The sequence below is a fragment of the Myiozetetes cayanensis genome, unplaced genomic scaffold (genome assembly GCF_022539395.1).
Source record: "Myiozetetes cayanensis isolate MyiCay16 unplaced genomic scaffold, myiCay2020 scf9, whole genome shotgun sequence".
Taxonomy (NCBI): domain Eukaryota; kingdom Metazoa; phylum Chordata; class Aves; order Passeriformes; family Tyrannidae; genus Myiozetetes; species Myiozetetes cayanensis.
Window position 1 is genome coordinate 4,465,085 of NW_026088185.1, and position 26,786 is coordinate 4,491,870.

At 43.3% G+C, this 26,786-nt stretch overlaps 3 protein-coding genes across 20 annotated transcripts in view; 2 read left to right on the plus strand and 1 right to left on the minus strand.

The window, feature by feature from the left end:
- UNC80 (unc-80 homolog, NALCN channel complex subunit) overlaps positions 1-3,459 on the plus strand; it is a 120,939-nt gene extending 117,480 nt beyond the window's left edge. For all 15 annotated transcript variants that reach the window (XM_050339282.1, XM_050339276.1, XM_050339278.1 and 12 more), the window contains one exon: positions 269-3,459. In XM_050339282.1, the coding sequence (XP_050195239.1) occupies positions 269-532 (264 nt within the window). In that variant the 3' untranslated portion in view covers positions 533-3,459. The remainder of the gene's footprint in view (positions 1-268) is intronic.
- Positions 3,460-3,908: 449 nt separating this feature from the next.
- Positions 3,909-6,414, plus strand: RPE (ribulose-5-phosphate-3-epimerase). Its single transcript, XM_050339300.1, has 6 exons — positions 3,909-4,072; positions 4,190-4,269; positions 4,349-4,488; positions 5,030-5,164; positions 5,331-5,417; positions 5,854-6,414. Exons 1-6 carry the CDS (start codon positions 3,951-3,953, stop codon positions 5,974-5,976), a joined length of 687 nt encoding a protein of 228 aa, XP_050195257.1. The 5' UTR covers positions 3,909-3,950; the 3' UTR covers positions 5,977-6,414.
- Positions 6,415-8,723: 2,309 nt separating this feature from the next.
- The window catches only part of KANSL1L (KAT8 regulatory NSL complex subunit 1 like), a 62,826-nt gene continuing 44,763 nt past the window's right edge, over positions 8,724-26,786 (minus strand). For 3 of the 4 annotated variants that reach the window (XR_007631996.1, XR_007631995.1, XR_007631997.1), the window contains exons 8-16: positions 24,847-24,957; positions 24,314-24,451; positions 22,066-22,190; positions 20,719-20,843; positions 19,730-19,784; positions 14,464-14,576; positions 12,831-12,969; positions 11,896-12,198; positions 8,724-11,800 (exon numbers count right to left, since the gene is read on the minus strand). Coding sequence is in view for 1 of the 4 variants with exons in the window: in XM_050339298.1 (XP_050195255.1) it covers positions 11,950-12,198; positions 12,831-12,969; positions 14,464-14,576; positions 19,730-19,784; positions 20,719-20,843; positions 22,066-22,190; positions 24,314-24,451; positions 24,847-24,957 (1,055 nt within the window). In the remaining 3 variants the exon portion in view is untranslated. Of the gene's footprint in view, positions 12,199-12,830; positions 12,970-14,463; positions 14,577-19,729; positions 19,785-20,718; positions 20,844-22,065; positions 22,191-24,313; positions 24,452-24,846; positions 24,958-26,786 lie in introns of all 4 variants that reach the window. The other variant, XM_050339298.1, reaches the window with a different exon arrangement.

Here is a 26,786-nt window from a genome sequence, read left to right on the forward strand (position 1 = left end):
ATATCTAATCTAAACATACCTCAGTTTTAAGCTGTACGCTAAAACTGATGAAATAAGGAAGTGTTGACGACTGAAATCAGATAACTTTTCTTATAATTTCTGCAGATTTGATTCACCATTGTTAGGGGGTATCATTTTAATGATATGTGACCCTTTATGGTAAAATGTATTTCTGTAGGAGAAAATATTTTATAGATGTTCCTTTGCTTGTCTTGCCCTCTCCCTCCCACTTTCTCTCTGTCTGACCACCAGCTCTGCTTGATTGCAGAGTGAGGCACTCCCTGCTGAGAAGGAAAAAGAGGAGGGCCTGGAGTCCCGGCCAACAACAGCACAGAGCACCCCACCCACCCAGCTCTCTGACACCGAGGACTATGCTGGCCTGGAGACCACCAGCCTGCTGCAGCATGGGGACACCGTGCTGCATATCAGCGAGGACAACGGGATGGAGAACCCCTTGCTGGCCACTCACTTCAGCTTCACACATGTGGAGCTCGGGGAGACGGATGTTGATCTGGATGAATCCCACGTTTAACTCCCAGGGAAGTGCCGTAGTGGGTGGAGGAAGAGAAAGTGCACCCTCTCCTTAGAATTCCCTGCTAACTCGTAATTAATTAAAACCGAGAGCACTTTATTATCCTTATTATAAGAAAATGGCTATCAGCTGGTTGCTATAGACTGGCAGATTTCTGTTTGTGAAATGTGTTTCAGTTCAGGGCAAGACCACAGGATAAGAGAATTTGTACTGAATTCTCAGGGTGTAGGGGTGTGTAGGCAAACATGTGGTCCACAGGGCCTTGATCTGGCAGCCATGTACTGTGACCAGCAGCCTCGTGGGTAACAGGCTGTTGGACTGTGTGAGACAGAAAAGCCTCTTTGGAAATTGTGCCCAATATTTATTTTTGTAGTGTTTTTGAGACGGGGGGCTATATAGCAGCTGAATCCAAGGCTCTTACACCTTGGTACTGACAGTGAAAACACTGACAGTACCAATCTAAAGCTTGATTTTCACAAGCTTGGGACCATTGTTTCTAACTTGCAGAGCAATTAGGAAGCAATTACTCTTTTTTTCTTTTTTCCTTTCTGTTGGCACTGCAGGCTTCAGTTCAGCTTACTTTGTCTGTTAGTTTTGTTCCACTCTGTAAGATATTGCCTTTGTGCTACAAAAATATTTGCTCTGTAAAACAGTCCATGCTGTAAGCAGGAATGCACGTGCTGTGCACAGGTACAGATGGGCAGGGGCTGAGTGACCTGCAGCCCACACTGTCCTGCTTAAATGTACTGAGCAAGTCATCTCGACAGCTTAAAAAAAAACCCAAGAAACTGCATGGTCCCAAGCAACTGCTCCACTGATGCTGTCAGATGTACTTAGATGATAGAAGGATTTAAAGTAAATATTTATATATTGTATTTTCATGTTCCTATATATAAAAATATAAAAATATAAAAATATATATATACACACACATTGTAAACAAAAGATGGCTATTCCAGGGCAGAAAACTTGATGAAAGAATCTATTTTTGGCATGTTGAGATTGTATTTAAGTTCCATTTTATGTATGTAATGATCATGGATGCAAGTGTTAAATATGTTTATGTAACATTTACAGAAGGGGAAGATCCCCAAGGGGATCAACTGAAGTCACAGCTGAGTTATGGGCTCTGCTGCAGCATCATGGAATTATACTGAAATGTGAATTTAGCCATTGGCTACTGACAGGCAAACTGCAAAACAGCTGTGAAACAAACCATGAAATCATCAGCAATGCCCAAAGTTACCCTCTGCTTTGGGAATCATACACTGCCTCTTTCAGCTCACTTTAGAAGAACTGGGGTTCATAATCATGGCATTACTGTGCAGAGGAAAATGTTTTGGATCATCCTGAGAGTACCTAAAATGCACTAATTACCAGTTTGGCTCCTCAAGGCTTGTCATTTAGACACACACGTGATAAAACAGCCTTAGGAGGGAAAGGATATCCTCCCAGCCATTTCCAAAGACAGGACTCACACACCTCCTCAACAGCTCTGAAATAGCTGTTAAAATACAGCCACACAAACAGCTGCCTCTCTGCTGTAGTGCAGCGTGCAGATTTTACCATGGCTTGGAACATTAACCACGCACCTAACAGCAGGTTTCAGCCTGCGGAGCCTTAGGCTGCACTGCCTGGCATTTGCCAAATGCTCACATTTGACGGGAGCTGTGCACACCAGTTTGGGGAGTGAACTGGCCCACATTAAACCTCTGAAGAGAGCAAAAGCCATCTTTCTCCCAGGTGCTTTAGCATGCTCTGCTACCAATGCATTGGTGAGAGATAGAGACTCTCAGCCCTCTTGGGAAAAGCAGGGCTGAAAAAGCAGCTATTTTTATAGTGCAGCACATATATCCCAATATATATATGGGGATATATAATGTACAGGTGGTGCACCAATGCAGCTCCAAAGGGTACCTGGTTTTCTAAGAGAGGTGGTTAGGTGGAGGTGGCAGTGCCCCAGTGTGTGTCCTGAACAACAAACAGACTGCTTCCTCTGCTGACCAAAACGTGCTGTTCTGCTTCTTATCTCCTCAGTGCACTGCAGCCAATGCCAGGTACCTGCAGGAGACTGCTTTGGATTAGGTCCTAGCTCCAAGATCACTCCAAGAATTGCTGAAATTTCAGATGATAAGTTTTATTATTAACAGTGACACATAAATGAGGAAAAACATAGCTTCACTTTTACGTCCCAAGGTAGGCTGGGTCATGGGCAGTCACACGGAGCAGAGCTTCAAACATGAGCTGAGACGCAACACATAGAGAACTCATGGTGCACTTTATGGAGTGACCTTTTCTGCTGGAAATGAGAAGGAAGCATCTTCATTAATGAGAAGTAGAGGCCTCACCACACTACTCTATTTTAGCAATGACAAAATTACTGTGATTTGCTTCGTTTAGTTCAGTGTATGTAATAACTGTTTCAAGTTTCCATTGTCTTTGGTGAATCCACAGTAGCAAGCCATAGCAAGGACTAAAATGCCTATTTTTAATGTCTACCCTCCTACTAGCAATCAATGCAGCTTATAAATGACGTAATTTGTAATTTAGTTTTATCCAAGTGGCTGGGCAACTGGCTTTGGTTTTGTGGGATGACTGCTGAGAGATGGCACACACAGGCAGGCCCATTAGCCTGATCTCTCATGTTTTACTGTCATATGCCCTTAATGCTGTCCTGATGAGGTGCATAGAAAGTACTCTAGCTGGTTTGTGCTTTTCTTCAGTCTCTCTGTACCAAAACTGGTGTATTTCTCTGTGAAGACAAACGATGCTGCTTTACATAGTGTTAGAGGCCTTAAGCGCATGTCGTGTTCAGCAGTGTCCGGCTGTGCCTGTCTTGTCCGTGTGTCGGTCGGTCCCGTTGCCTCAGCATTTTTATGCAAACGTTGTCCCAAGGACTAAATACAAAGGAGTGACGGCAAAGGACAGTTCTGTGTTTGAGCCTCTTGCGCAACGCGGGCGGTTCTCTCTCTCTCTTCTCTCTCTGAAAGGCCTCGATATGCGGTTTTGTTCCAGGATACCGGCAGCATTTGTTATAATTTACCCGTCCGCTCCCAGTGCTGGTGCAGGGGGTGCAGCGGGAAGGGTCTCTGGCGGTGGCCCTGCCCACCCCCGTTCCAGCGTGGGGCTGGAACTGTCTTTGGGGCTGACGAAATACACTTCATTGGGAACTTAAAGCCACTCAAACCAAGGCTGTTGTCATTACTCCCCCCAGTCTGGGCCTGAGGGGAGCGGTCGGGAGGGCTCTGAGCCGCCCGCACCGGCCGAGGCACAGCCGAGGGCACCGGCCCAGGCACCGCCATTTGTGTCTCCTCAGCGCGGGCGGAGCCGCGGCCCCAAGATGGCGGAGGCACCGCCCCGTGCCGGCCTCCAGCCGCCGGCTCCTCCCTCCGTCCCGGCAGGAGCCGCGGCGGCAGTGATGGCGTCGGGGTGCAGGATCGGGCCGTCCATCCTCAACAGCGACCTGGCGGCCCTGGGCGCTGAGTGCAGCCGCATGTTGGACTGCGGGGCCGACTACCTGCATCTGGATGTAATGGACGGGTAACGCCGGGGGCGGGCGGGACGGGACGGGGGTGCGGGGGGCGGGCAGGTCCGCCCGCCCCACCCGGCCGCCCGGGGTAACCTGCGGGCGGGCGCGTCTCTCTCTTCGGCCCCAAGACACTTCGTCCCGAACATCACCTTCGGCCACCCCGTCGTGGAGAGCCTGCGCAAGCAGCTGGGCCAGGAGCCCTTCTTCGGTAAGGGCCGGGGGCTGCGGGGCGCTGCCCGTCTGGCAGCGGGACGCGGCCCCAGCTCCCCGCTCGCTCCCCCTTCCAGACATGCACATGATGGTGGCCAGGCCGGAGCAGTGGGTTAAGCCCATGGCAGTCGCGGGCGCGAACCAGTACACCTTCCATCTAGAGGCGACGGACAATCCCGGGGCACTGATAAAGGACATTCGGGAGAATGGCATGAAGGTGAGGGGAGCACAGTCTGCGCTCGGCATAATGAGCGGCCACCTTGCTGGCAGGTTCTCTGGTGACCGGTGACTGTGTGTCTGGGGAGGTTTCTTCGTCCAGAGTGGGGGTGGTTGGGCAGTGGAATAGGCTCTCCGGGGAAGTGGTCACGGCCCCAAGCCTGCCAGAGCTCAAGGAGCACTTGGACAGTACTCTCAGGCATATGTGGGACTGGTGGGGCTGTCCTGTGCAGGGCCAGTATTTGGACTCGATGATACATGTGGGTCCCTTCCAGCTCAGGATACTCTGATTCCATGGTTCTATGAAAAACTAGTTGTTGCCATTTCCAGGTGGTCAGACATTGGCACTTGCAGCCCTAACGCTCAGTGCATTAAGTCAGTCTTCTGTTTCAGTGACGAGAATCGGAAATCTTTACCTAAAACAGCTTGTTCTTCCAGAGCTTAGACAGATGCACAGTTACTTTTCTACGAGTCTGTACTGAGCTCAGGCCAGCCTTGCCATCATCCTAAGGTGCACTTGGATTTTTCTTACCTCCCCACAGGTTGGTTTGGCCATCAAGCCTGGCACTACAGTTGAACACTTGGCACCGTGGGCCAATCAGATAGACATGGCTTTGGTGATGACAGTAGAACCTGGGTTTGGAGGGCAAAAGTTTATGGAAGACATGATGCCAAAGGTAAACTACGTTTCTCTTTCCTTATTTATTGAGCTAACAGTATGGAGTGTAGTGGTGAAGTAAATAAATCTTGTCTAGATGTGTAAGAAACTACGAGATGGTGGTGGCTCAGTGTGGATCTCAGTGCCCACCTTTTTATATGGTTCCTTTTTACATGGTTCCTCAGGTTCAGTGGCTGAGGACACAGTTTCCCTCCTTGGATATAGAAGTGGATGGAGGAGTAGGGCCTGACACCATCCATAAGTGTGCAGAGGTAAGAGGTCGCAGCAGGGTACCATTCTTAGTCACTATGCTAAGACACTTGATCAGCTCCCAGAAAATAAAGCTTAGGAGGAATTTTGAATGTTAAGTTTTCAGAGGGAACACACTTAGACAACTAATATCAAAATCTACCTGAGGTCTAATCTTGTGCCTTTTCTTACTAGTGGTTACTGAAGCCTCCCCTAAGCTAGAGAAGTTGTTTGTTTCTTGTATGTTCAGGTAAATAGAAGCAATGATGAATAAAGAGGAGGGAAGAGCTGTCTTTTCTAAACCTAATTGGCACTGTAGTTAGAGGTATGTCCCCAGTGTCCCATAAGTAGCACTTGTTTGCCACCAGCCCAGAATTCATTGCCTCCTTAAGTGCTTTACAGCAGGAAAACTGTAAGCGGAGGGTCTCTTCCACTGAATGGGCGTCCCATGTCTTTCAGGCGGGTGCCAATATGATTGTGTCTGGCAGTGCTATTATGAAGAGCGCAGACCCGAGGTCTGTGATCAATCTCCTCAGGAATGTGTGTTCAGAAGCAGCTCAGAAGCGCAGTCTGGATCGATGAGACCTGCCCAAGGTGTGTTCAAGAAGGCTCCAGGCATGCAGGAGAACCCTTGTTTCTCGTGTGCAAGGGAGGGCTGGATGAACACTAATCACAGGAACTTGTTGCTGCTGAACAGAGGAGTCATTCCTTCACTGCGATGATGTAAGCAGCAGTGGGAAACGTTCTGCCTGTCTTTCAGGGCTGGAAATGCAATGGTTTGAGCCTGTCTCTTGATTCTGTGGAGGCTAATTTTATAGCACAAGCTCTAATGCTGACTGGATTGACTTACAGTCAGTTTTTTGCTTGCTAGAAGAGCGTAGCATTGCCACAAGCAATCTGTCTTGTGGAAGACTCTTGATCAAACTGCCTTCTGCCGTGTCTGTATTTTGTCATTTGATCTGTGCATTCCTACAAAACTTTTCCACTACTGCATTAAAGGCCTCTTCCTTGGTGTGGTAAGTCTCCTTTAAGCTGACTGTCACAAATGACTGGGTTTGGGTCTATAATAATATAATAATATATAATGGCCCGTCTTCGCGAGCGAAGATCCGGAGAAGGTCTTTCCACCTTCCAGCCTGCGCATTGGATTTTTTAGGTGAGACACAGTGTGCGCGGAACTGAGCCCACCCTTTAATCCTAAGGTTCATCTGCCGGGGCCAAGCGAGCTTGGACGGTGGCAGCGAGGTCCTTAGGACGTAGATGGGTTGCCTTTAAGGGCTAACGAGCCCCACCTGCCCGGGAGGGTTTGGGTCTAAGTTTGGGGGAAATGCAGTCTTAAGAGTCTTTAAAAAAATCCCACTAATGATAGAAATATCCCTGTGCTTTGCTTTTATCAAACAAGTCAGTGTAGCATCTTTACCAGGTCACAAAGTGGGGAATATCTTCTCATTTAGCTTTCAAATAGCCAGTTAGGACAACAGTGTCTGAAGTTCCAGAAAGCAATGAGTTTCCATGGAAGAACATTGCTTTAAAACTCTTCAGATAGCTAAAAATCTTGCCCCACAGCTTCCTTGGTTTATGTGCCTGAATTAAAGTGGTGACCTACAGGATTAGTACTGCTGAAGTGGTATGTAGGTTGAAACACCTGGAGATGGCTCCGTAAAAAAGCTTGTGGAACAACACAGTTCTCAGTCCTTCAGCTGGCTGTGCCCACTTCACAGACTGGCCTGTCTGGGCACATGAAATGAGAGCTGCAACACACTAGAGGAAGACCTGAGCAGGCCATTTTTGGATAGACCTGTCTCCCATGGCTCCAGTTAGGATTGTTGAGTCTTTAATATTTTGTGGTATTCTGATAGGTATTTTTCCTTTAAAGTTGTAAGTACAGAGGGGTCTCAAACAGTCTGCTGCCCTAGGGGCCCAGGCCAGGAGGCTCCCAAAGTCAGGTGTGTGTTGTCCTCGTAGCAAAGCTGGGCAGGTGTCACCTGGCAGCTGCTGAGGGCAGTGCTGGAGCTGGTACACCCCTTCTCCTGACCCCAGTGCCTGCAAGGTGCCCCACAGCACCCTAAGGACGAGTGAGGGCTAGTTCAAACAGTCTAGACAAGTGTCTCAAATGGCTGAAGCGCAGCTTTTTCCGGTGTGGTTAATTGTGGCTTAGGTGAACAAATGTTGCTTCCTGTTCCCACTTGCAACCCCATTTGGGAACTATAATAGTTGTCTGGACCTACTGCACTGAGTGATCTTTCAGAAGAGGCTTGCCAAAAGCAGGCTTGGCTAGGAAAGGCAAGTCCGAGGCCTGTTGGGTGTGTAAGAGCAGTTTAGCGGAGCTTCTGGAAAGAACTAGCATTGAGTTTAATGTACATGCATGAACAGTCACAGCTTTGGTAGGTAAAGTGCAGGCTGAGCAGCCACCAGCTATGAAAATGCTAGTTCAGGATGTGGAGTCTCGCTTTTTCAGCTTTTCATGCTATTGAAAGCAGCAGAACAACAGCTGTAGTATCCTGGCCTCCTGCAGTTGAGTGCAAACTGGATTGAAAGGGTAATCAAAGTATTTCTGCTTTTTAGCCTAAATAATTTGGGGGGAACATCCAAGTTGTGCTAGTTAATTGATGGTACTAGGCTTTGTGGAACCTTGTGATACGCTCTCACAGGTTGTAGCCACGTCTTTGTCATTGTTTTAAAGCTGGCAGTTTGCACTTGCATTGACTCTCAGGTTAGGAGTCTTGTGGGAGAGACATTCCACACACAGAGAGTATAATTATTTAATTGCTTCTTTCTAAGTCCCACCCAGAGGGGTTTATGCAGCTGGCTCCTGTTGCAGCAGTTTTTACACATCTGAGGTTAAAGTTGTTAGTGACAACATTCATGGAATTACAGCAATGAACAATTCTTGAGTGTCCTTTAATTCTTAAATCTGTTTCAAGTTTCTTTCCTCTGTATACTTACAGAAGTAATCTGTTAGGGTCTGTTCAGGTCAGGCCTGCCTCAGGAGGGCCCACAGCCCCAGAGACTGGAACTGAGTGCCGACATGGAAACCCAGCGAGCTGCCTGCATGGTCTCCCTGGGGCCAAATAAACCCCAGGCCCATTAGGGTGCAGTGCTCTGGTACGGTTTCAGAAACAAGGGAGAGCACAGCCAGGCTGGTGTCTAGAGCACTCCACATGGTCTAGAGCACTCCAGGGGGATCTGACAGCACAGGTCTGTCTGTCCTGAAAACAGGATGAAAGCAACTCTTGACAGCGCCAAGTCAGGCTGGGCTTGGACACGTGCTGCACAGGGTGGTACAGCCCACAGCCCTGAGCAAGATAAAACACTGCAGGAGACACACACACTGGGCTTAATTTTAATAGGGTTAAGAAGTCTGTATTTGTACTTACATTCCATTAAGGTCCTGGATGCAGAGATGAAGCGTTTAAACCCTCATAGCAGCAGGGAGCAGAACATAAGTGGCCTTAAAAAAAAAATCTCAATTGTACACGGTAAATTAAGCACATGGAATGCCTTTGTGCACCCCTACTTTCTTGCCTGGGGGGCCTCCCTGCATTATGTTTAAGCTGGTGTTTCACAGTCAGCCTCTGTAATACCTTCAGTCAGAGCACTGGGAGCAGCACTGACAGCTGTTCTGATAGCTTAAACAGGCTGGGTTTTGTTTCTGGGTTTTTTTTCTGTTTAAAACTTTGAAAAGGAAAGAAAACAAGAAGGGGGTTCTTACACATTTTGTGGCTTCAGGGATGAGCCTGAGCTCTCAGCCTGTTCCCACCATCAGCAGCTTCCTCACAACACCAGCATTCAGGTAAAACTGAGCTGTCTGGAGGCAGGAGTCCCAGTTCTGCTTGGAAAAGGGCTGCAGGCAATGAAAATGAAGAGAGGCTGGTCCTGGGACCAGGTTGAGTTAAGAAAGTTTTCTAACCCTGTCCCAGTAGTGAAATGGGGCTACTGAAAAATTAGATGCCTCGCTGAATTTGCTCCTGGCTTTAGCAGAGACACAGTGGAGACAGAGAGGGCAGGGCATAGGTCTGCTGCAAGGTGGCAGATGAGTAGAGGTACCACAGGTTAGGAGCACAGCCCAAGGCCTCCCAAAAATGTATCTCGCTTGCCATGCGCACACAGCATTGCCCACTTCCCCTGCCAGATGGTGGGATCTTCAGGTGGGAAGTGATGGGGGAAAGCAAATACAGACTGTTCCTTTGCCAGCACATGCATGTGCCGCACACCTGATGGCAGAGCCCTGCATGCCACCACTGTGTGGGGCAGGCCTGTGGTGGCACCATGGGCAGGAGGAACGGCTCTGGCACTGTGCTCTGGTTGTGCAATCTCTCAGGCAGCCACAGTTTGCTGTCACAGGCCTAGCCAGCTGACTGCTGTACTGGGCAAGGTACCCAGCAGCTGCTTTAGCCCTCACTTGGAATGACCCAACAGCCACACGATGGTTTGGCAGCCAGGATCTGAACTGCCAATGCAAGGACACTCTACATTTCCCCAGGCTGACCAAGCGCAAATCCAGCTCCTATTGTATGAGCGATTTTGCCTCTTTTTTGCCTCCTTTTAAACAACTTTAAACTGACTCCTTCCCGTAACATACTGGATTGCATTTCCATTTCCTGGCAGCACCTTCGGGACACGGAAGGCAGCTGGCTGGCTGGTTTACTTGGTCTGTCCCATTTCTTGAAGTGCAGGAACTCCTCCTGTTGCCTCAGGGATCAGACAGCACAGGAAGCCCTGACCTTACAACAAAGCTGGTCCGATAATGAATGGATAAAGGTATGGAAAAAACTTGCAAAGCATCTGAGGCACACACCTTTCAGAAACCTTCTCCCAGCAGCAGATGCTCATGCAGGCAAGAGAGGGCAACATCCACCTCTGTACTGAGGTGCTGAGGGGACCCTTTAGCCCCAAAGCGCCAGCACAGCCTCAGTACTACAGCAAAGCTACAGTGGGTTTGCAAAGCCATCTGTGGGCCAAGCAGGGCTCTGTGCCAAGAGGAAGCACTGCTACTGCTACTTCACTTCTAAAAAGCCATGAAATTCAGACTATATACAACATATATAGAAATAACTTTTAATTAAAAAAAACAACCTTGCATCAAAGATTATTGTATCAGACATTGAGGCAAGATTCAAGTTTAAGACAAACCAGTGTTAAAAAAGTGTTTAAAAAAATAATCAGAATGTGCAATAAACTACAATGTAGCAATAGGTTGTAGCGTTGAAACTTTACTGAACTGTTTTCAGATGCCCAGTGTATATTTGCTGTCATTTTGACCAAAGAAAAAACAAAAACCTGACACTAAAACTGGGTCATCTGTCCAGTGCCATTCCAGATATTACACGTGGAATAAAACTGCATAAAAACACAGACTCCTATTAAACTGCCTTCAACTGTCCTACACAGAAAAACATCCTGTTGATGGATTATACCTACATTCAATGTTTAATCTTTGTTAATACCTCTTGGGATTGCAGATACATTCCAAACTATGCTATTTAGATGCAAGTTTAAACAGCTTGCCTTTGTTTCCTCACTGTGAGTGTGCTGGGAAATTAAAGATTTATCCAGAATCACAGTGAAAAGCTTTGGGGCTTTTTTTTTTTTATTGGTCTTCTAGACATCAATCATCTTTTCCTTTCCAGCTAGTCACCAAATGTTGGCATACTTATGAGACTCTTAAAAGGCACTATACAAAATTAGAACAAGACTTTAAACATATTAAAGCAAAGTATTATGAGCCTCATTAGCTATTGAAGGACAAAGGAAGTAAGATGACCCAAACCACAGTATTCCAAGGGCTGCATCACTGATTTGACTCAACACCTCTTTCCTCCTCTCTCTCCCTCCCCACATGCCCAAAGCAGAGACCCTACCTTCTGAATAGCAGATATATTGACTATGGAAACAGTGAGCTATTTCTACCTTATTGCTTGAGGAGATCGATATGAAACATGCGCTGTCACTACTGAGAGCTGAGTACAGATTTTAAGCCAGATGCAAAACTTCCACATCACCTGCTTTGAACTGCTGGTTCTCACCGACCATTACCTTACACATGCAGTTAGAGAGACAGGTTTTTGCCCCATGGTCATACCACAGAGGAAAATAATCTGAGGCTATCTCTTATCCCCTCTATTTTCAAGTAGTTTTTCTGTGTTCAATTTAAGTTGTTGGCTAAGGTAGGCAGCATCTCCTGCTGCACCAGAGTCCACTAGAACCAGAAATGCATTTGAAAACAAACAAAACAGAAAAGGATGATTATTGACAAATGTGACAATATGACAACAGACAGTGAATGGTGCCAGCAATTTATGGGTGCCCACTCGCGACACTGGGCATATTAGACTTCCAGCTTGAAATAATTACTTTCTCTTGGGGTTCAGGAAGAAGAAAGTGTTGTCTTTGGAATTTATCCTGCCTGTTACAAAGCAAGAAAGAAAATATATTATATGCAGCTAACGCAAAGGTTTTGAATTGTGCTGTCATATGCTGTGCGAATGAAAGAGATTTTACCTTACACTTTTCTCCACCTTAATTGGCTTTCTTAATGAACCACATTATTCCCTGTCACCTTTGTTTACTTGTGCTGTTACTTCCCAGGCAAATGTTTTTGCAGTCTTCTGACTCTTGGCTAGATTGTTTCCTTGGTGGATGGCCATTGTCTGGCAAAGCAGTGGGTGTGCCCAGAGCACAGGGAGAGTTGCTGGGGAAATCTGCACTTGACATTTCAGCCTCATTTGTTACTCGATCTTGGCACAGTAAAGCTTCTACCTCTTCATCTTTTAGTGGAAAAACTCGAAGTTCCCACTGCCCAGCCTGAAAGGAAGCAGAAGTGTAGGAGTGAGGATGGAAAAAGAGGAAAAGAGGGTAAAAGGGGATTTTAGTGGAGTCTGAACTGATTAGCTCTGTGCAGAATGATCTGCTATCAAGTTACCAATGAGTGTCTCTCTTTACAATGTTTGCAGGGCTCTTCAGATAAAGAATACAACACTGCTAGGCACCAGCTGGCAACGTAAGCTGGCTACATAAGGTTTTGAACTAGTAACAGAGCTACTGTTGAACAGGCATAGTACAGGAAGGGGGAAGCTCCTTTCCACAGTGCCAGACCCATCAGGATACCTGACCCTGTAACCATCAGGCCTGTCTGGAACCCTCACCAACATCCCTGAAAAAAGGATCCAGTCTAAACCCAGGCCAGCCATATTTGCCTCAAAACCATATGCCCTGTGTAATAAGCAATGCAATTATTACCTGTTGAGAGATCTTGGGGTTAATTTAAAAAGCACAGCCAATCTAGTTCTACAGAGCAGCACTGTGTTCAGTGCACATAAAATGGGGTGACAGCCTGAGATTCCGATCGGTGAGACAGTATGTTCAGGTTCTTTATTTTAGGGTAGAGAGAGTCATCACTGACCTGCCCAGAGCTGGAAGCTATTGGAAGCACCCACCTTTGCTTCCTGGCCCTCCCTGCAGAGTGGTGCCGTCCCTGAACAAACAGAGCTGTGGGCTTCCAAAGTCGGGTTGGGAGCAGGCTCAGCAGCACACTGGTCTTGGCTGTGTCGGCCATCGGCATTTTTGCTGTAAGATCTAGTGCAGGATAAGAAACGAGTCTTAAGAACTACTCCCTGTCCTTTCACATTGCCAGGAACAGTTCAGGTTTTCTTTTCAAATTGTTCAATTTCTCCATACATGCTACCTACTGCTTGTTTAAATCAAAAGAGCAGATGAAAACATATGTGGTTCTTGACAACCCTCTTGTCCGGAGCCAGAGCGGAGCACTATGTGGAGGAGCTAAGTGGACAAAACAGGGCTGGGACAGGCACACCCTGTCTGCAGACAGCTGGTGGCTGGTCCCAGTCCTGTGCCTTGCTCCACACGCTCACCAGAACGGTGATTTTGGACAAGAGAAGTCAGTGAGCCATGGGCTGTTTCCACTTGGGAGAATGTGGCATCACGCGCAGGAGCCTGCAGAGTCCAAACTGCACTGTCAGCAGACTGAGCCAATGCAACTTGAGAGGCAGCAGCAGGTCCTTGGGCTCCCCCTTCCCACCTCTGGTCTGGACTCAGCTCCAAAGCAATCAAGAATTAAATAGGATTAAAAATTTTGACCTCGCCTTTAATACAAATTTGTACTAGATATAAAACAGTGGCACGCATCTGAAATGCCAGGTGCAAGCCTGACCTTGCTCACGTCAATTGAGCAGTTTTACTTCTGAATTCAAGTAGCACTAAGATTTCACCGAGGAGTTCATAGTTTCAAAATTAAGGTACATACAGAACTTTTTATTTTTCAATACACTTTATAAAGTTGGGGGGGGTTTATGTTCAAAATTTCTTAAAACAGAATTCCTTAATATGGTTTAGCTCTACTTTTCTCCTGCATTAAAAAATGTATCTGCATATTTATTCCTAGTGTCATGGTTCACTTTCATCCAAGAGTAGACACAAGCGTATGACAAAAAGCATAAAAAGTTATCTCAGCATTTATAGGATGCTTCAGATTCTGAAGTGATTTATGGGAATCATTTTCCCAGCACAAAACTGCAGATACAGCTTTATGATGTTCACTCTGATATACACTACTTTTTGAAAGACTTTTAGTGGTTTATTTAATACTGTTGAGTTCTGCACCAGATGGCAAACCTGAGAGAATGAACCATTCACACAATGACTTTTTACAGCGTAAGTTCCTGGGCACAATCCAGGACCCTTCAGTAACGTGTCTGAACGCAGTGGACTTTCATCTGAGACAGGTGAGTGAAGAAGGGCTCATGTTACTCTTGCGTGGTTGAAGTCATAATAACAGGGAGTGGTACCAGCTAGCAGAGCTCTGTCTTCAGTGAAGGAGTAAGATATTTGTTCACTAATACCAGGACTCTGACATGCCGAAATTCTTAAAGTATGCATGTCTCAGCACTGCCTTCCCTTTCCAGCCACAAAGCCAAACATACCTGGTACTGTCCCTGATGAGTTAAGTAATGAAGAGTGCCCTCGTTTTCAAACTTCTCTGACACTGTTGCACTAACAACCCAGACCAGGTTCAATAGCAAGGCTCTTATCAAAGCCTTGCTGTACACCTGCCTGCTGTTCCTCCTGGGCCAGCGGCTCTGCTCCCACAGCGACCATCTCGCGCGCTCTCTTTCTTCATACTTTGCATGACGCAAGGAGAAAGCTTCGTCGGACAGATCTTCTGCCTGTAACGAGACACCGGGAGAGCTGCTGCAGTCATCATAAACATCACTAGAAACTGGCCAGCCAGTATTATATATAACTCTGCAAAGGTCTGCTCACCAAGTAAGAGGACAGCAACACAATGCATGCTTGCACTATAAAGGCACACCCAAAAACATGTGTTCAGCTCAGGAGAGCTCTGGCATATGGGATGCTGTCACTTTCACCTTTATTTCTTTACATGTCTGAGGTTAATCTGAATGGATATAGAAATTATACCTCCCCATGGAACTAACACATTTTTCTCTATGGTGAGAGGTAGAAAATTAAGAGGACGTATTCATTTGCAAACCAAGGCAGTGTTAAAAGCACATAATAAAGACAAGCAAAAATTCCAGGAGTTTCCAGAGACTGCTTCAGCAGGAGGCTGGGAGGCAGCAGGATTTGCCAGGTGCTCTTTAAGCACTGAGATCACCAAGGACTTTGATAACTCCACAGAGAGGAACTCAGCAAACCTGAGGTGCCGCATTCCTGCTAAGAAACCAAGCAGAAAATGGCTCCTGCTTTGAAGAGGCTTTCTTAGCCAATGGTTTGCATGACCCCAGTATAGCTTAAACCGTCCCTAACACAAGTACTTCACCTGCTCGTAGTGAAACAAGAGTCTGCTTTTTAGGTAAAATATGCAGTCATTGCGCCAGACCTTCACTGCCACCTTTGTTTCTCTGCTGGCAGTACACCAGGAAGTCTGTTCCTGAGCCAGGGCTGGAGCACTTTGCTGCCCTTCTGCCCTTCCCCCTCAATCCCCTGATAGAAAGGCAAGCTCTTGGCTGGACCCCTTCAGCACAGCTCACAGTTATTTCAAAGTGCTCCAAACCATTCAAAATTCAGTTAAAAAGCTGAGGTTGGCAAGAGCATACGATTGCTGCAGCCATGGACTTTATCTCAGCCACTCCCAACTCAAAAGCAGAGAAAGTCTAGGAAAGAACAATTCCTGTTCATAGGAGCTGTAAAGCTGCATGGCCAAATCAGTCCTGGACAAGAATTATACTAAAAAGTGGGAGACCATGGAAAATAAACTGATTTTTTTTTTCTTTAAAGGAAAAATCCACAGTGCTCTTAATACAAATAGCACTATTTATCTTCTGATTGAGCCTGACAAAACACAGAACCGAATGCACAGTCCTCGCTGCAGTGCCAGGTAGTGCCACACAGGACAGGTGACACTGGCAGCTGGAATGCTCCCCCCTGCACAGCTATGGGGGCCCAGAGGTAGCTCACTGCCCTTGTGGGTACAACAGCAAAGCATTACAATGAATGAAAAGCGTCCCAAAGGCTTCAGTGCAATCGGAATCGGCCTCAGGACCTGCTGGTAAAACTGGCTACCCAGTTCCTCCTCAGCACTCAACAGGAAGCTTCAGACAAACAGGCCTGCTTTGTTTGGCCATCTCATGATGCCTTGCTGAAGGCTCCTCATTGCTTTTATTTATTTATGTTAAGCACAAACCACTTTGTTAGCTGCTGGTTTCCTTTCATGCAAGTCAACTTAGTGGGTTTCCTCTTCTGTCTGGAATTCACCAGCTCTGTCACTTGGATGGTATCAGAACTGGGCTGCATCGCAGTTCACGTTCTGTCTTTCCAAGGTCAGTGATGTATAGCGTGAAAGTGAGAATTTTACGAACTACAAAAGTGTTATTCCCTGAGGGAAAATTCAGGATTTTTCTGTGTGCTCAGATTTCCTTTGAAGTGGAAACAAAAGATAATTTTAAAAGAAAAACCTAAGACTTGGAAAATAATTTTCTTTACAAATTGTCAAAATTTTTCATCCTGGGAGGAGACTTCATTTTTAACAAGTTTCCTTTCAAAAATCCAAGTCCATATTCCTTTTTAAGTGAAGAGTTTTGAAAAATACAGAAATAAACCTTACTGTTCCTTTTCATAGCTAGTGATAGCAGATTTAACTACTTGTTTATTTAAAAAGAGTTCCACACTATTCCATTGAAGACTACATTTTCTTTTTTAAAATTTTTTCTTTATTCTATGGATAAAGATCTCATGACATCAGAGTAAAAGGTCTCTGCTTGGTTCAGTACAGCCTCTGCCCCTCCCCAGCTTTGTAATGCTTTATGTACTTCCTCTACCACCTTTAGGTTAATTAAAAGTTGCTGTAACAGGAGAAATTTGGGATATTTTTCCCCACTGAGGTTAGTTTGAAAAAGGAAAAAAGTGCCATTCCTCAATGGATGGACCTGGCAGTGATGTTGAGAGAAAAGGCTATGGGGAAGGCCTGTTTGTAAGAGACGTCTAACGATTTCAGTCAAAGAAAAAGACTTAAAGCATGGCACTACAAACACTGTGCATTAATGTTGAATAGCACCAGGAATATTTCTAAAATATTCTGTTCTCAAAACAACAAAATCTGTGTTTCACTCTTTGGCTCCCCAGGAAACACTGAGTCATAGGCCACGAAAACACTTACGCAAAGCTAACTGCACACAGAATTATTCCAAAGTATTTGTCATTACTCAAACAACTACAAAATAAACTTGAATGTTACAACTATGCCTTGCCAGAATTTTAACCTGAATAAAACAAATTAAAACCAAAATAAAACAGGAAAACTTGTGCCACACCCTCCCATGCCTTAAAGTAAATTCACACATGCAAACCAGGAAATTCAAATGCTCTATTTCCAGAAACTTAAGTATTTTTAGAGCAAGTAATAGAGCATACATAGATAGTATACTGATTAACTTTTGCATTGCCACTTTGTCCTTGTAAGCCAAAATTTCCAGAAACAAAAATGCACCCAAAAAAGGTAAACTTTTTGTACTCAAATAAAGGCATGGTGAATAGGCTTAATTCCCAGAAAGTGCTCAGTTTCCATCCTTGGAAGTGTGGCTCCTGTGGAACATGACAAATTTTTTTGTAACTCATGGAAACTGAGTGCAAGTCTATTGCACGGATGGGGGTTGTTGCACTGAAAGCCTTTAAACAAAGAAGAGAGAGAAGAGAAAGGAGAAGAAAAAAGAAATTATCTAGTGGCACAAATCCCTGACTGCTGCTTGACACAAAGACAACTCCAGAAGTTTTCAATTTAGCTAGGCAGAAAATAGCCAGAAAATAAACTATTATATAGTACCACCACAGGCTACTATGCAGTAAAATAAAGAAAAAGAGTATTTTATGTAAAAGCAGAAAGTAGATTTTGCCTTCCCTTTTCCTGCATGAATGACCTACTTCAGCATAAGGAGCAGTTTCAAGCGTGTCAAGAGCGTGAGTGCAGAAAATGCAAACAGGTAATGGTGCTGTTTCCTCACATCTTTTCACAAGCTTACGTGGTAACAAATGTAACTTGGCTCAAAGCAAAAGCAAAGGAAGTGGAGGAATTATGCTCAATCACCTTTTCTCAGTACTCTGAAAAACATCCAGACCAATTAACATGATCCCAAAAGAAAGGGGAAATTGGCCATAAAAGATCTTTAGCATTTTTCTCTTGTCCCTTCTAAATCTACCCAGTAGCACAAACAACACAGATACAGTGGGCCACAGCAGGAGGCAAAGCTGCTTCATTGTTAACTCAAGTTATTTCCTGGCCAGAGGATGAATCATACTAGATCCACCAGTGATGTCAAACACAAATACAGTGGGAGGGTTACTAAATAAGTGATTGGCCCATGAGCTTCAGAGAGACATCATGAAGTCCCTTCAGCAAAATACACTTAAAGCACAAGACAAGTCATCTCTGTGGGATATGAAAGCTAAACAAGAAACCCACTGACTCCTCCAAGCAAGTCCCTGGAAGCCCTGAAGGCAAATTGGTGTTGAAATTCTTCCATCCCTCATTCTGCCAGATACCAGGACAAGGAGAGAGTAATGAACAGTAGATGCTCAAGGGAAAGGGTGCCCTTGCTGCCTTATTAGTTATTCTCCAAATGGTTTAATTAAATATCCTTGCAGGAGAGTTCTCCTGTGCATGTAACTTGACCAGTACAAAGGAAGATCAGGCATGTTTCCTGCTGGCTGAGGAGGTATCAGTCCAAAAGTCAGTGGGTGGAAGTGACATAAATCTGACCACCAGATTTCACAAGAATTTCTCAACTGCATTGGAAAAGGTGGGGACAGAGTAAGCTTTTATCTTCCTTTCAACCAAAGAGCATGATGCCAAACAAGGGCAACTATACCAGGTAAGGAACTGAGACCATGATGCTCTCCTAGAGGTTCATTTCCAGGGAGCAGGGAGCTACAGATCTAGTAAAACTCTCACAAAGCTACTACCTTTGTGCAGAGTGTATTTTCTACCCCAACTGTAGAGATTCTCTGAAATAGGAGCTCAAGAACAGATATTGTGGATGAAAGCACAAATAAAAGTCCTACAGTTACAACTGGTGATAGTGGCAGAGACTGGAGGGAGATTAGAGATGTCCAAAGGACAGCAAAACTGGCAGGTTTCTGGAAAAGGAGCCACAAAAAGACTGGAAGGACAGAAAACCAGCCTAGAGACCAGACCTGCTGGTATGGTCAACCTGAGGTTATGAAATGCCTCAAACCCCTGATTAGTGAAGGAAAGAAAGGGACCCCCACCTTCAAAGTCCATGGACATTCTCTGAAGAAAAAGTAGATTCTTATGCCCAGAGGAAGCAACAGTAGCACATGATGTGCAAACTTAGCTCAAGAGGCAGACGGGAAATACTGAAGGTTATGTTGTGCCTGACAAAGCAGAAAAGTTACTTCCCAACAGGAGGGTTGTAGGAAAACAAACACTGAGAAGAAAACTGAAAAAACTTGCTGGACCTGTAGGCAGGATGCCTAATTACCATCTGAAGAGCAACATGCCATGGGAACTGGCCACGGAGGGAGAGGATGAGAGCAAAGAACAGCATTATAGCACAGGCAGCCCCGAGGAGACAGCATTACATCGGGTGAGCCAGAATGACAGTGCTCAGGAGCAGGGAAGGCAGAGGCTGGACCTAAGGGACCCTTTGGGACTGCTAACTGGGCAGCAGCAAGGGACAGGCAAATTTTCGCCATCTGATACTTAATACTTTATTTCTGAAACTTGAAACTTACTGGGATTTGCATAAAGTCAGTGATTTTGCAAAGTATGTACCAATTATCCCAATTATATATTATATCTAGCTTAAACAAAAACTGATGGTTTAATTAAAATACAGCCTACCTCTTCTTCATCTGTATGTGATTTTTCTAAAGGTTGAAGTTCAACAACTCTCCAGCTAGAAATGAAACAAGGAAAATCAAATTAATTCACCTAAATGTTGTTTCATTATTTCAGCAGTAGAAATGACTCTTTTGTTTCTACAATATTGTTAGTTAATCCTTCTGCACCACTGCTTGTGCTTCAGAATTTCCTTCAAATAAAATAATTTCACAAATTTAAGGTGCTGATAAAAGATGCCTGAAATTTAAATTTTCCTTTCACAACTCAGTATCTAACCTTTCCTTTTCCCAACACAGTCTTTAAGCTATCCAACAGAGTCTTAATGATATTTTTAGCTTTAAAGGCAATATAAAAGCAAATACATATTAGAGATTTAAAATACAGAACAAGTGCATTTAGCCAATTTCAGGCAATTTGCTAGGAAGTCACTGAATTATAGCACAGGAGATCAATTACCCTATGTTCTTTTTCTGAAACAAACAAACAAAATGTCTCTAGAATAAGGGTTTATAGGCTTACACTGTATGGAAAAAAATAAGCTTATTTTACTGTACCAGAATGTCTGAATTTAAAAAATATATTCTAAATCCATTTGGTTTAATTCACTGAAAATAGCAAACTATTTTCTTATGAACACACAAAAAAGGCATCAATCTCCAAATAACCATTCAGAGTTGGTCAGCCTTATGGCCATGAATATCACTACAATTAAGATGATACAAACCTGCTTCTATTTTTAGCCAGTCTGTGCATCTGCCACCTCCCTGTGTATATCAGACTACTTCCTGTGTGCTACCAGCTGTCCAGTCTTCCCACCACTTCAGTCACACAAACTGAAGTGCACAGATAAAAAAAAACCTCAAGTGCGTGAAAAGATCCTCCTAATATTATAACATTTTCCAACTCCACGCTCCACGTCTAATTATATTTTTGTTAACATTCTCACATTCGTTTTGCTATCTATGCAATTAAGGAGGTCGTGAGCAAACCTTGGAGTAAGGATTTCTTTGTACTGTAGTTTCTCCAACTTCGATGGTGCCACCAGCGACATGGGAATAACAATGTTGTCTATATCATAGGAGCTCTCACTTCTCAACCTCCTCCTGGAGTTATGCTGAATAATACAATCAATACAAGAGGAGATGTGTCAGCTCAAATCACAGGGAGTACACATTAGCTGAGAAACATTAAAACTTCACAAGGAGAAAGTCTGTAACTTGAACACATTTTTTTGTGGCTTAATGACTTCCAACATCTCCTCCCTTCAATGGAATCTTAATAAATCTTAAAACTGTCTCATTTCTGAGGTTTACTTCTTGCTGGTGTAACTTCTACTGAAATCAGCATGAGTTTCTCTTCCTTGTTCAGGTACAGTTAATTCTGAATACTTAGAAGAACTGAAGTTAATGCCACCTTTTTCACAGTGTTCACTCAAAGATGATCTTCTATCATCTACTAACCTGTAACCCAAGTAGTTCTTCAGTGTGATATAATTAAGAATTCCAAAAGAGAGAGAAAATTTAGTTTTAAATTGTGATACATTCCATATTATAAGTTCCCAATTTTTAACTGAACTTTAACGGAAACAGAGTATCCTAAAATGCTCATTTAGGTGTTCTTTGATGATGGTCAGCTCAAGGGAAAAAAAGGAGGAGTATGACTTGTCAAAATTATGTAGGGGACACACATTTAAACTCCATTCTGCATTAAAACATAATGAGCACCACCTCATATAGAGCACCAGCATACCACTAAGCTTAGCAAAAACATGGAATCAAAATCTGAGTATTATTGTGAAATTCACCATGAATACCAATAAAACAGAGTGGGCTTCTGCAGGGACTTCACTGAACCAGAGCTCTGCTGTTCCTCATCAAATTCATATACCAGAGACTTTGCCTACAGTTCTGCACAAAATGTTTTAAATGGTGAAACTGAGAGTTAATAAATTTTGTGACTGTATTTGCACTATGAGGCCATTTTATGTAGTTGCACCAAGATAAAAGGGTCGTAAGAGCCCTGGTGCAAAACTGGGAACATAAATCACAGTGTATTTAATGAAATTTGGAAAAAAAAAGAAAAAGAAAAGGCAAAATGCCAATAAACCAAACTTACACTCCAGTTGTATGATCTGCAGAACTCTTTTACAAGTAAGTATCTGTTTTATAAACACCACACACTCAATCTGGAATCCATTAGTTAATGGATTTGCTGTAAAAATGCTCAGTACTGTAATTTAACAGTGAAGTAGCTGTAAAAGGTGTGTGGTTTTGGATTATCAATTTGCACAGTTCTTTTGATGTTTCAGTTGAGACAGTGGTATGTTTTTGGTTTACCTGTGAAGAAGTGTTGTGAGCGGGCCGAGACATGGCACTGACATTGGCTGCAGCAGCAAAACTGCTGTGGGATTCTGGTTCTGCATGTTGAAAGGAGAACGTCTCAAACCGAGCACTACTCTCGCCTGTCACAAAAAATAGCAATAAAAAGATACATATCGGCTGTTGTCCATAAAACTGCAGAGTTTTTCCATACAGTAATTGTAAAGTCATTTCTAGAACCCCACAGTGAACCACTCATAATTTACTGGATACTAAAAAAAGCCATCTAAATAAACACTTGCTGCTCATCCTTTCATTGTTGTTCCACAAAACTCATCCCTCTCCTTCTACAAAGGATTTCTTCTCATGAAACCACCTTCACATGGGCAAATCCTGATTAGTTTTTCAGGAGCTGCCATAAACACACAACAAACATAATCAGACTTAGAGGAATGCTTTCCCCTGTTCCCCAGCAGCAATTCCCTAGTTGGGGTGTCTCTCACCAGTTCTCTGAGCCCTTACTGACAGTTTCTTCCTTAATAAATGATAAAATTGGCAGCAAGGGTAACAAACAAAATCAGTTTAGATTTCCAAACCAATAGTGGTTTCTTTTAGTTGTGGTCCACTGCTCCAGACAAATTGCAATTATTGTTTACTGCCATTCAGTCCCACTGCAAGCAGCATTTAGGGAGATTCAGAATTTAACCACCTGTTCTGCTTTCCTTCTGCCTTAATTTACATTAAGAAAGGAGAACTCAAATTTAATATACCAACTAATAAAAAGAATCAGTGTATTCCAACATGGAAAAAGAGGCTGATTCTAAAGATTATTTCATATGCTGGGTCAAGGCCATGAACTCTCATCTCCCAGGCAGCTCTGCAACTCCCTGACACACAGCTTTTATTTTCTGCCTTGTTCATTAGGCTGATCTTCCCCATGGATAATTTCTCCTATACAGAGCCCAAATTAGGAATAAATATGTAGTACTACACCCATAGCACTAATAAGCTACAACTTGCGCTGCTATTCGGGAATACATCACAGAACAGTTTTCTGTCATTGGGAAACTATGATCCTTGTGATAACAGATAGCTTTTTTTGTTCCATTACCTAAAAAACCTAAATACTGTTGGTAGAAGATTAACTGTAACTTCAAAAGGTTTACAGCGAGAAGTCTGCACTCTTATTAGAGCTCCCAAGTACCTCCAGTTCTTGATCTGAGTAACTGTCCTGTAACTTTCTCATGAACTGGGTGGGTTTGGTTTGGGGTTTTGTATTGTGGGTTTGGGTGGGTTTTTTTAATCATAGATCGTAATTTTTGATTAAATCATCTCTGCAGAAGTTCCCATATCTCCACCTCATACTACAAGATTACACTAGAAGTTTTACCTGGATATGCATCAGAAGTTTATTTTTTTGCAATGCTAGCTGATCATTTATATCTTTTAATCCTTTTTTTAGGGGGAATTTTAAACTAATATAGTTTCTTCTCTTGCTCAGTGATTTATTTTCTTCAAATGTCTTGTGAGCAATTTTGCCAAAAGTTTTCCAAAAGTCCCATAAATGAATCAATAACAAGGTCTGTTACACTTTACATTCTAACAGGCTGGAGAGGGTAAGATGCCATTTATCCTTACAATGGTATACTGGATTTCTTATCTTTAAATGATCACATTATTCTACAGAACTTTCAGGGCACTTCCTATTAATTTACAAAGTGCTGAAGTAAAGATTCAATGGCTATCCATTATCAATGGAATGATAACAGGAGTGAAAACACAATAAGCACTAGCTATCCACAAGTCCTCTTAACAATCTGGAAGGAATCCAGAACCAGAAATGACAGTACACAACAAATGAAACAGTGGACCAAACATGCATAGTAGCAAAACACAGTAAATGTTTTGTTGGGTGCACGATTTGACAGATAACTTTGCAATTCAGTCTGTTTCACTGACTACTATTAAAAAAATCCCTTTCATAGTAAGAATAAGCCAGTATTAGAAAAACACAGTTGGATTGCTAAGCAGTTTCCTTTAAGAGTGCTCAAAAATAAAATACAGAAATTTGTCCTTTTGTAATATATACTCAAGAAGAAAGAGGATTACTATGCTTTAAAATAGCAAATTGTTTTCACGGTGTCCCAAGTTTCGTAACAGTATCTCTTCTGGAGAGAACTTAAAATTAATTCTCAAAGCCCAGTGGTTACAAACGCACTTATACAGTACATATTTTAAAAGTAGTGTCTTCTTGCACTTCTCTTACCTACTGCTGTCTCACTTAAATGTCTTTTCTTTCTTCCTTCTGACAGCTGATCGGATGTTCCTGACACCAACTGAGATTTGGAATTAGATAAACAGCCACTGCTCCATTGTTTGACAGAAACATGATGCTGATTATAGTCTACAACAAAAAAAGCATGTATCAAATTGAAAACTTATTTTCCATTGACACAGTTTACAGGAAATCTCAACTGCTAAACTATTTATAATGGAAAAAACCCCAAAAAAACATATGATAGCAATCCAAATATTAAACAGTCAGGCATCTGGCCCAAACTCCCCCACTTGGTGCTAGTACCCTCCTACTGCTCTGGTGGGATCATATCAGAGCAACAAATGACAATGTGACACTGATCTGGGAGGAGATTCCTCTTCCATCTAAAGCCTTTAGTCAGCTACCTTCTCTGATGACCTGCTTTGTGCTAAATTTATGAAATTAACCTCTTCATGGAACAAATTACTGACAAATGAACAGAAAATGGTCTTGCCTATAGTAAAATATTTTGCTTTACATACCACTGTCAGAGGATACTTTAAACTCCCCTCCCAAAGATGAGGTATCAACAGGTTCTCCTTTGATGTCATCCTTCCTTAATAATGTTTCAAAGTATATGTGAAGAGGAATATCTAAAAAACCAAAAATCCAAATGGAAGAGGGTCAGTATTAGAAAGATGGCAACCTCTGAGCCCATGTATCATGGCTAAAGGTCTAGAAATTCATTCACTCAACACAACCTATGAATGACACTGTAGAGTATTGAGTGAGAGTGACAGGGCTCTTCCCCTCTTGCTGAACTCCTGCACAAAACCCAGCACAGCAGAGAGCATACAGAGCACTTTTCCTGAAATCTGCAGAGGCTTCAGTTCAGCCTTTTGGGTACAAGTCATCAGTCATTAATGCTTTTGGAAATTGTTACTGCCAGGAGCCCAGAGGTAATTTCAAGGTACATTCCTTCTCTCTCTCCCTGAAAAGGCTACAGCAGGGCAAGGCAATTCATTTCCTGATGGAAGCTCTAACCCAGAATTAGCCTGCAAAAAAACATCTCAAATGATAAGGAGTTTACCCCCTGTTGTAAGGCAGGAAGGCTTAAGAAAAATAAGTCTCTCTGAAAAGCCTTTCTGGGAAAAAAAATTTACAGGAACGAAGATAAATTAAATAGGAGGAAAAAAAGTCAATGTAAGAAGCCAGTTTGACAGGTAGTATATTCAGAATGAGAAGAGGACCAAGGGCAGCATCCAAGGGTGAGCATTAAATTACTTATATATATTTACACACAACCTTAGCCTCATGTGCCTTCAGGGTGTGCCAGGACAGAAACTTTCAACATATTTTGCTAAAAAGAACAATTTATTTCAATTTGATATGGATCTAACGAGGTATTCTGCCATAACACCTCAAGGATCTTGCTGTGTTTCCTATTCTACTTCCGAGTAAAACATAAAGAAGGTCTGAAGGGTGTACAATTAAATAAAGAATTAACCAAAATATTTCTCCTGTTTTAGATTGGGTTTTTTTTGGTGTGGTCTTTTTTTACCTGAGGAACAACCTGGATGTCTCAGAGATTTTTTTATTTTATGCTCCTGTATCTTAATCAAAAGGGCAGGAGTGCTTGTCTCAGTTTATCCACAGGCTAGGTGCAGAAATACCAGAAGCCCAAACTTCTTAAATACAAACTACAATTCTCCAGTTATCAAGGTGCAAGTTTAAACAGGTGCTTTTGTGTCCAAGGGATGCTGCAACCACTAATGTATTTTTGGGCAAGATCCTTGGTCATTTGGAAACTGTGAAGGCAAGACTTAGACCTATGGGCAGCTCTACTTCCAGAAGTGAGCCAGTCCCACTACCCTATTTGCTAGGTTGCCTGCAAATTATGATTCACCTTTGAAAGCAAAACACAAGAAAAAACAAGGTGATAGAACTACATCTGAATCTTGAATCCCTCTCTGCACACTAAAAAGTCAAACTCCCAGAGTTCCAAAACAAAGGCCAATAATACATTTTTAGCACACAGAGAAAATTAAAACAAAACCTTTTCCCTTTACTCTGTTGGCATTTTGGGGGGGGAGTGTTTATACACAAAGATATGGGCAGAGCACAAGCAGTATTTTAAGAGAAGTTATTACTCTGGAAGGGGATAACCAAGAAAGCTGCAAAGAAAACATGAAACTGAATCAGGCTACAACTTGGAAAATTTTTACCATGCATTTATTTACAATAATTCTTTCACATGAAAGAAAATGACAGACTAGTGGTCTTCATGAGGAGGTAGAGACAGCAAAATACACAAAGCACTGAGTAAAGCATGAATCTGGAAACAGGATTTTCTTCAACAACAAAATCACACAAAAACTCAACAGGATGAATCACTTCTGCTGATAACGGCATTTATTATTCCATTTTGAAGTCCCAACTGCTGTCAAGTTGCACCTGCACTAACTTCACAGCTGAGTCACAG